Genomic DNA, 8688 nt, shown 5'->3' with positions numbered 1-8688 from the left:
TGTGTGTGTGTGTGTGTGTGTGTGTGTGTGTGTGTATGTGTGTAAGTATATCATTGTATGTGTGGAGATCAGAGAACAACTTCCACCATGTAGGTCCAGGGACTTGAACTCTAGTCACCATGTTTAGTGGCAAACTCCTTTACCCACTGAGCCATCTTGCTGTCCCTGTCACTATTCTTCTCTTCAATCCAATGGCCTTCCTCCCTTCTTCCCCAGCAACCCTACAGAAAGACTTGGGATGAGAGCACAGAGGGTGGGAGCCATCACTCAGGGAAGGGAGCCCCAGGAACGTCAGGGCAACGGGGAGACTTTCGAACAGGAGGTGAAGAAGGACCGCATCAGTGAATCCTTTGTCCCAGCTTTGGATACAGATGTTTTCAAGTTGTATCTCCCCTTTCCAGTGTACCCCAAGTTTCTGATTCCCCAGAAAACAAGAGTGCCCAGGTGGAAGGTAGGGGAAGTCACAGTGCAAGGAGAACCGGGAAGTGATGGGCCAGAGGGGGTTGCCGGCTATTCTTTCAGTAGCAGGTGTATAGGGAGAGGGACCCAGGTCAACAGCCACCTTCTCTGCCCATCCCTGGATGGGGTCCTACCCTTTGTGGAGACCAAACATTAAAGCATCCCTGTAGGCCACCCACTGCCTTTGGAGGTCCCAGGCATAAGGAGAGGTGACAGTACACATAGGAAGCCAATGGTTATGTTCTTTTGTGTTCTAGGCTGGAAGCTAAACCCTGTGGTAGGAACAGTCTATGGGCCTGAATTCTATGCAGGTAATGGCAGGGAAGACGGGAACGGGTGGGATGGGGGTAGGTGGGGCAAGCGGGGCTGTAAGCCTTGGCCCTCTCATCGCTTTCCCTCTCCCACTCTCTTGTGCCCCTTTCTGCAGTGACCAGTTTCCCCTACCCCACCACGGGCACCGCCGTCGCCTACCGGGGTGCGCACCTGCGGGGCCGGGGCCGTGCTGTGTATAATACATTTCGAGCTGCACCACCTCCGCCCCCCATTCCAACTTACGGAGCGTGAGTACCTGGAAGGGGAGGCTGAAGCGGGCATGGGAGGCAGTTAAGGGGGCTCAGCAGCCCTTCCAGAACCGTGGGGCAGGACCGGTGGGGATCTCAGAACCCAGGGCTGCATCTGCCTGCACCATCAATACCCCAGCATGGGGGACACCTCCAGGGCTGGCTGGCCTCTGAGGGACCATCAGCATGGCATCTGAATGTTAAATGGGGCATGTGTCAGCCCCATGGGTCCAGCAAGTGCTTTCTGGGAGCCCTCTTTTGTCCCTTCCCTGGGGTCCTGCCCTCTACTGCTGAAGAGGACAGATGCCTGGGGGCGGGGGATAGCAGGAGCGGGCTGATGGGCCCCTGGGTTCTGAGAGAAAGGAGCTGACCAGCAAGGGTGTTACTCTATTGTTATACCAAACAGGGCACTGGAGCAAACGCTTGTTAAAATGCCAGTCCCGTGGGCGGGGCTGGCACCGTGCCCCCTCCCTCCTCAGCAGACACCGGAGCCGGCCTACCCCACCTCTCCAGCGTTCCCACCACTCTCTTGTCCGTTTGCTTCCAGGGTCGTGTATCAGGATGGATTTTATGGTGCTGAGATTTATGTAAGTGTAGCCCTGGGGAGGGGAAGGGCAAATCCAGCCTTCTGTCTGTGTCCATGAGAAGTCCATCTGCCCTTCCATCCTCCTGCCCTTTGGACTCGGTGCTTGTGCACCCATGCACATAGACCCATGGCATCTCTAGAGACGCCAGCACACCTCAGTCTGGGTAATCTGCCCTTACCTCGGCCATTGCTAATGGCTGTTCCAGGAGCCCTTTAAGCGAGCGTACGGCATCCTGTTCCATGTGGCAGGGGGTTATATGAGGGACATCGAGTGGCCCTCTCCCATTCCCAATAGCACTAAGAGCAGCATCCGAGAACACTCTTGCCTGATGTGGAGGACCTGAGAGACCAGAGGCAGGCCCGGGTGCCCATTCTCTCTGGGTGAGGCTCTGTGCCTTACTCTCCCTTTAAAATTGTGCTCATCACTTTCTGTGGCTCTGAACTCCCACAGAACGACCCTGGCTGTGGATGGGCCCTGGGCAGCTCTCTAGCTAAGGACCCTCTGTCCAAGGCTAAGGCATTATCTGAACCAATCCCTTCCAGGGCCCCTTCATCCTTCCCTGTATTCCAGACTGTCCAGAGTCACCAGAGGGTTTCCTATAACTGTCAGCATTCAAGCTGTGGCTGGTCTGTGGGTGGGTCGGCGGGCACTCAGCGTGTGCCAGGATCAGGATGCAACCAGATATACAATCACTGCCCATTGGTATGCACTGAAATTACAAATGGTTGTGAGGAAGGAAGGAAGGAAGGAAGGAAGGAAGGAAGGAAGGAAGGAAGGAAGGAAGGAAGGAAGGACCCTACCTCATCTTAAATAGTGAAGTCCTCAGACCTCCCAATCAGACCCACAGTCCAGGTTCTCAGGCCAGGATCACCTAAGCCACCCCATGCCAAGGTGGGAGTGCAAGGTCAGGCCCAGGAGGCCTGAGGAGGTCTGCAGCCCCTCCTGAGAGCCTGGCCCTGCTGGGTCTATGTTCTCCAGTTTCTCTGCCTCTGCTTCAGCAACAGTGAACCTCACTAAATCCATCTGCCATCTCTCCTTCCCACCTCCCCTGCAGGGAGGCTATGCAGCTTACAGATATGCTCAGCCAGCAGCCGCCGCCGCAGCAGCCTACAGTGACAGGTAAGGCTAAGAGCAGCAGGCTACACAGGGGTTGTGGTGGGTTCTTTGGAGGGTGGGTCCAGGCAGACGGGAAGCCCACACAGGACCTGTGGGTGCCTGTGTCTGGCGAGAGCAGGGTCTGGAAGGAAAACTAATCTAGACTGAGCTCAGAGAGCCACGAGCCCATGAGCCCCTAATTGGTCACTTCCTTCTAGCTCAAGGAGCAGCTAACACCTGATTCTCAAGAGAGGTTTAACAATTCTCAGGTCCCCTTACAAGGAAAGCAATTGGGTGCCTCCATTTGGCCTCTGGAGAAGGTCCAGTTTATGTATCTGGGAGCACCCAGCCCTTCTTCCACCCAGCTGTGAACGTGCCCAGAACTAAATCTGTGCTGGCTTGCTTTGTTCAGGGGCCAGTCCTCGACGGAGGTTGAGCCTAGTGCCTTTAGTTTCAGAGTTCCTGTTTGGGCCATATAGTAGATCTGCCTACAGGAAGCTGTCACACTTGTCCATGTGCCCTGGTGGCCTGGGAGTTGTTAGAGCCCTCCAGTCATTGGTGGGACCTTCCAATCCATGCCCTCCTACAGTTTGTTACGCCACCTCATAAAATGTACAAGGCACGCATGACCCAGGCCTGTCCTCTAGGAACTTGTCACAGCACAGATTAAGTGAGCAGAGAAGGTCACCTGGAACAGAGTGCCAACCCTTGGGTCATAACATGCCTGGCCCCCACCTCCATCTCTCTCTTCTTTCAAACCTCTTCCCCAGCTCTTAGCCCAAGGTCTTGCTGGGGGCAGAGTCAAACGAACTTGCTAAGAACGCCAGCCCCTCCCTGTGTCACCAAACAGAGCACATTGCCCTCCTAACGAAGGGGTAGTCTGCTAAGTCTTCCTTCTAAACAGGAAGGAAGGTCAGGCAACCGAGAGGATCTCATGGGGGAGGAGGCTGGTCTGGGAAGGCTGGCCAGCTGGTTCCTACCTCAGCGGCTCCTCTCCCGCACCCCCTCCCCGCTCTTCCCTAGTTATGGTAGAGTCTATGCCGCCGCTGATCCTTACCATCACGCCATCGGCCCCACAGCAACCTACAGCATTGGAACCATGGTAAGAAGAGCTGCCAGGAATGAGGAGGAGATCCATCCTGTAATGGGCGGGGCAAGCTGCAGGGAGAGGCTGAGACCTCTAGCCAGTGCCTAGTTCTGGAGACTTGGGAAGAACTATTGAGAAGGAGGGACCAACCCTCCACAATGACCACACCTCTACGAAGCATAATGACCACGGTCCTGTCAAGGCTCCTCCATTCCCAGTATCAGGAAAGCAAAAGAAATTCGTCACAACCTTTCCTCCCGGCAGGGGCTCCAAAGGCCTGGCAGTTTGGGCAGATGTAACCCATTCCTCCCGTGAAGTGCCTGAGGTTAACCCCTCGAGGTTCCGTCCTCACTTGGCAGGGGACTAAAATACAGGAACTCTCTCTCTCTCACCAAACCCTCTTCCCAGCCTGCCCTGGGTCACTGAGGATATGGCCCCCAGCAGGGTGGGGAGTTGGTGGGTTGGTGTGTCTGTGTGTGTGTGTGTGTGTGTGTGTATGTGTGTGTGCCCAGACGTCAACACAGCCCGGCCCCTCTGTGCCCCAGTCTGTGTCCAGTGAACACCTACTTCCTGTGCCGCCTACATTCCCAGGGATGTTGTGTGTTTTTAGCTTGGCATCCAGCATCAAAGATGAAAACATTTGGGGGGGGGGGACATAAAGAGAGAGAGGGTGGAGAGGCAGCATGGATTTTTTTTTCTACCTCCCTTGGAATTTTTGTCTTTGTTGATTTTTGAAAAGGCCCAGACGTCCTGAGCAGGCCTATAGGGTCTCTAGCGATACAGGATACAGCCATACAGGAAGAGACCAGGGACTGGGCCCTGAAGACCCAGATGGCCTGCAAAGCTCAGCCTCCAGACAGCTGCTAGCTGAACGCTGCCGCTGGCTCCCAGGCCCTCTTCTTTCCCATTTATTTCATTTTTAATGCTTTGGAGGCTTTCTCCAACTTTTCCCTCCTGTATTTGCTATATTTTTCCCCATTTCCTGCAAAACCTGGGGCTGTGGGTGGGTGGGAGACTCCACAGAAACCTCTCTGGCAGGACACAGAGCGAACCTAAGAAGCCCTGGGAGGCTCAGATGCAGGGAAGGAGCTGTGACGAGCAGTTGTGCCTCTCAGGCTTTAGTGACTCCAGAGCTTCAGCCTAGGAACCCTGTCAGGATTGTCCTGACTTACCCCACAGGCATGAAGAGATCACACACTTAGATGCCCTCCACCAGAGGGCACGGTGGGCTCAACAGAAGCCCCAAGAAGTGGCACAGAGACAGTATAAAAGTCTGCAAGAAAGGAGCATCCCTCCCAGCCCCCAGACCACCTCCACAGAGGGACTAGGCCCTTGGGTTGCCATGACAACCTGAAGCCCATTCTTCCCAAAGAAATACCGTTGGGGGAAAGAAGTCGGGATTTAGTTATTTCTTTTTCTTTCTTTCTTTCCTTTTTCCTTATTTTTTTTTCTTTTTGATTTTTCCTCCCGATGCCAAAAGATGGTACTGATTGGCTGTTTTTCATCTTTGATGTTGCAGGCTAGCCTCTGCCGAGGAGGGTACAGCCGCTTCACCCCCTACTAGCAAGAGACCCCCTCACAGCATTCACACTACAGCTTATTCCAAACCAAACCCTACAGTCCCAACACCAGGCACAACCGCCCGGAGGACAGTGCGCCCCTCCCAGTCAGCGACCAGCGAGCTGACTCTCTGCGACTCTAAAGTCCATAGATTTTTACCTCCAGCCAGCTGGTCTCCCCACCCCACCCATGCTGGTGTGTGTGTCTCTGACCCTGGTTTTCCTGTATGTCTGAACCTTGGTTTCCTATCTTGACGTTGTTGTACGAGCCACTTCAGGTACGGTATGCATACAGCGGGAGCCAGGCCGGGGGGACGGCAAGGTGCCCTGCCAGGGCCATGCCCATGCCTCAGGGCACCACGGCCCCTCGGGGCTCCAGAAGTGCCAGGCCAAGCCTCCCTCAGAGCCACCTCAGTCAGCCCCGGCAGGTCTGGCCATCCCGGGTTTGCTGGCTGACAGAAGAGTTCCAGGCCTAGTCAGTGGGGTCCTCCCAGTGGGAGGGACTTCCACCCACCTTTCACAGAGACTGTCAAGAGTAGCTGCATGCCCTCTCTGGACTTTCACTCAGCAGAAGTTATCGTTTCTATTAAAGTTTACTAACGATCTTCCTGTCCAAGTAGTCACAAGCACACTGTTCTGTGTGCAATACTGCCGTGGCCACCCTGGCTCTGGGATTCCTTACAGACACGGAAATGTCCCTGCCCCAAGGTCACCCTGCATTGCCTGTGGACCTAGAGACCCTCCCTGAGCCTGACCACCCTCAGGCTGCTGGAGCTGATGGCTCTGGGACCATTTGTTCTTGACCTACAGAGCCACCCCACCCATCCCCAAGACCCAACATTCCTTTTGTAGAGGTCCATTCCAGGAAAGGCCAGGGTTCCAGTAGTCAGGCCTGGGACACAGTATCAGCTTCCTTCCTCTGGTCTCCCTGCAGCCACCCAAGCCTCAGTTAGCATGTGTGTGCCTCTGTGGCCTGTGGGGACCCACCTAGCTCCACTGCCTAGAGTCCCTGAAGTCAGGCTGAAAGCCTAGAGAACTAGCAGATGTTAATCCCTCCACTCTGGGGGTTCAGGGCCACAAGGTGACCAAATCTGTAAGTCCCATCAAGCCCCATCTCCTCCACCATACCATGCCCTCTACCCACTCTGAGCCCTGCCCATTGCTATGAGATGGTCTACTCTAGGTCTAGCTTGTGGTGTGGTCCCAGAAGCTGTGGTGGGGGTATGGGTAGGATTGGGGGGGTGGCCTCAGGGCAGGTTTAGGGGAAGTGTGGCTTCAGGTCGGACCCCAGACCACAAGCACGGCGGCCCTGCATGCTACAGCCGACCCTCGGAAACCGCAAGCCCTCATTTCTGTTTCTGTTGTAGTGAAACCTTCCACCGCCTCCTTCTCGGACCATGAAGGGCAAAAACAAAAAAACAAAAAAAATCACAAAACAAAAAACAAAACAAAAAAAGATGTTAAGATCCAAGCAACAACAGCAACAACAACAAATACCAACCAAACCAAGAGGCATCCAACCAAGTCCAAGTCCACGTCTGGCCTTCACCCGCACCGAGGGAGCTCGTCCCCCAGGGGGCGCCGGAGAGTGGCTTTGCCTGGCTGGCGGTGTAGTGGGGACGCGGCCAGACACTGGGGAAGACCTGGAGGGGGAACGTGGCCAGTGGGTGTGGGGCGGGGGGCTCCGGTATCTATCCAGTCTTCCTTTCCCACCCTGCTCCCCAGACAGGGGGTTCCTAGGGTGGACCAGACCCCTGAGAAGGAGCGGCCAGCTGACTTGGGCTATTGCCTGCTGAGCCCTGAAGGGGCTGGAGCAGTTAGGGGCCAGCGGCTTATCACTCATCCCAGGTCTGCAGCCTGGCCTCATTGAATGTTGCTGCCAGTGCCGTCAGCTATCCAACCAGCCGCCCTGGGTTCCAACTCCCAATGCAAAGGGCTGACACGGCTCCAGAACTCTGGGGCACCCCATGCTCTGCTCCTCTATGTGAGAAAGCTTCCAGCTACAAAGAACAAAGAAAGCCCAGCCAGCGAGGACCCAGTCCTCACGCTGTGAACGTGGACAGGTGGGCCCTCGGGCACAGGGTTGTTTGTCGTGGCAGCCTCCCTGAAGGAGGCTCCGTGGGCTTGAAGGCCAGCCTCAGCTGTCTGCTAGGACCCAGCCCTCCTTTCCACTCCCTTCTGTAGGCTCCATTCTGCTGGGGAGTGGGGATTGAGAAGGGCCAGTCCTGGGCTGCACCTCGAGGTTGGGAGTCAAGGTGCTGTGGGTCTGGAGGACCACAGTCAGAGCAGGACCCATGGGAAAGGCAAGGGATGGGGAAGGTCTGGGCTGGCCCTGCCACGGGGAAGGCCGGCCGGGCTGCAGCCCGTTTGCTCCCTGGGCAGGTAAAGTGCGGGAGTCACGGGAAAGCAGCAGGCCCAGTGGATGGAACAGGGAAGAGGTATCAAGAAGCCCCTGGGCAAGGCAGGGATAGGTGGAGTAGGGTTAACAGCAAAAAAGAAAAAAAAAAAAATTAACAGAAACCAAGGCTCCCGACGCGGCACCACTGTCTCATGACACCTCAAAATAAATCACCTCACTTTCTATCCAGCATCAGCCACAGAAGCTATGGAAACGGAACCCTCCTTTTCTATTCCTGATGTACATAGCCCCGCGCCTGCCTCTGGCTCTGTCCTCTGTATGGAGCCCCTTGCCTTCTGCTGTTTCGGACCCTTTTCCCGCAGCCCCTCCCAGGACTGCAGCCGAGCCCCAGGCTTCCTTTCTTACCATTCTGTATGCTTCCACGGTGTGACCATTCAAATTAACAGTATTATTATTAAGATTAATAAAGATTTCTTTCTTCAAACCAGGAAGGCTCTTTCTGATATAGCGGCTCCCAGCACAGAGGGGTGACGGGGCACCCAAGGAATGGGATTCAGGGCCCAGCCCTTAGGCAGGTTTTTTTCCTCCCAGGAGGTAATGGGGAGACTGTATACTAAATAAATAGAGCAAATAACTGAGGGAATTCTGAGCCCCTTATTCAAGTTGGCCTGGTGCACCCCAGCCTAAGGCAGGCTAGTGGAACAGAATGGCCCAGTGGCTTCTGTGACAAGTCACACCTAAAGAAGCAGAGGCATGCTGGACATTCCACAGCCATGGTGTTCAGGGAGGGAGGCCACTGTGGTGTGGATGCCCTGAGCTGTATGACCCTACACTCATTTCAAGGTGACCACTGCAACGCCAGCCTCTTGTGTCCTGGGACAGTGAGACAGTCAAGGACATTCCTTCTGATGGAATCAGGAAAGAGGGAGGGAGGGAGGGGAACTGGGAGGAAAGGGCTGAGGTCTGCACAGGGTCCAGATGC

General features: G+C 55.3%; 1 protein-coding gene across 8 annotated transcripts in view; it reads left to right on the top strand.

The window, feature by feature from the left end:
* The window catches only part of Rbfox3 (RNA binding fox-1 homolog 3), a 425230-nt gene extending 417373 nt beyond the window's left edge, over positions 1-7857 (top strand). For 6 of the 8 annotated variants that reach the window (XM_029484009.1, XM_021176021.2, XM_029484005.1 and 3 more), the window contains 6 exons: positions 717-770; positions 887-1019; positions 1426-1606; positions 2661-2725; positions 3725-3803; positions 6715-7857. In XM_029484009.1, coding sequence (XP_029339869.1) covers positions 717-770; positions 887-1019; positions 1426-1606; positions 2661-2725; positions 3725-3803; positions 6715-6717 — 515 coding nt within the window. In that variant the 3' untranslated portion in view covers positions 6718-7857. The remainder of the gene's footprint in view (positions 1-716; positions 771-886; positions 1020-1425; positions 1607-2660; positions 2726-3724; positions 3804-6714) is intronic. The other 2 variants (XM_029484010.1, XM_021176025.2) reach the window with 1 other exon arrangement.
* The last annotated feature ends 831 nt before the right edge of the window (positions 7858-8688 follow it).

Source organism: Mus caroli, chromosome 11 (assembly GCF_900094665.2).
Source record: "Mus caroli chromosome 11, CAROLI_EIJ_v1.1, whole genome shotgun sequence".
NCBI classification, from domain to species: domain Eukaryota; kingdom Metazoa; phylum Chordata; class Mammalia; order Rodentia; family Muridae; genus Mus; species Mus caroli.
The sequence above is the reverse complement of the archived record's forward strand: the minus strand, read 5'-3'. Positions and strand labels throughout refer to the sequence as shown.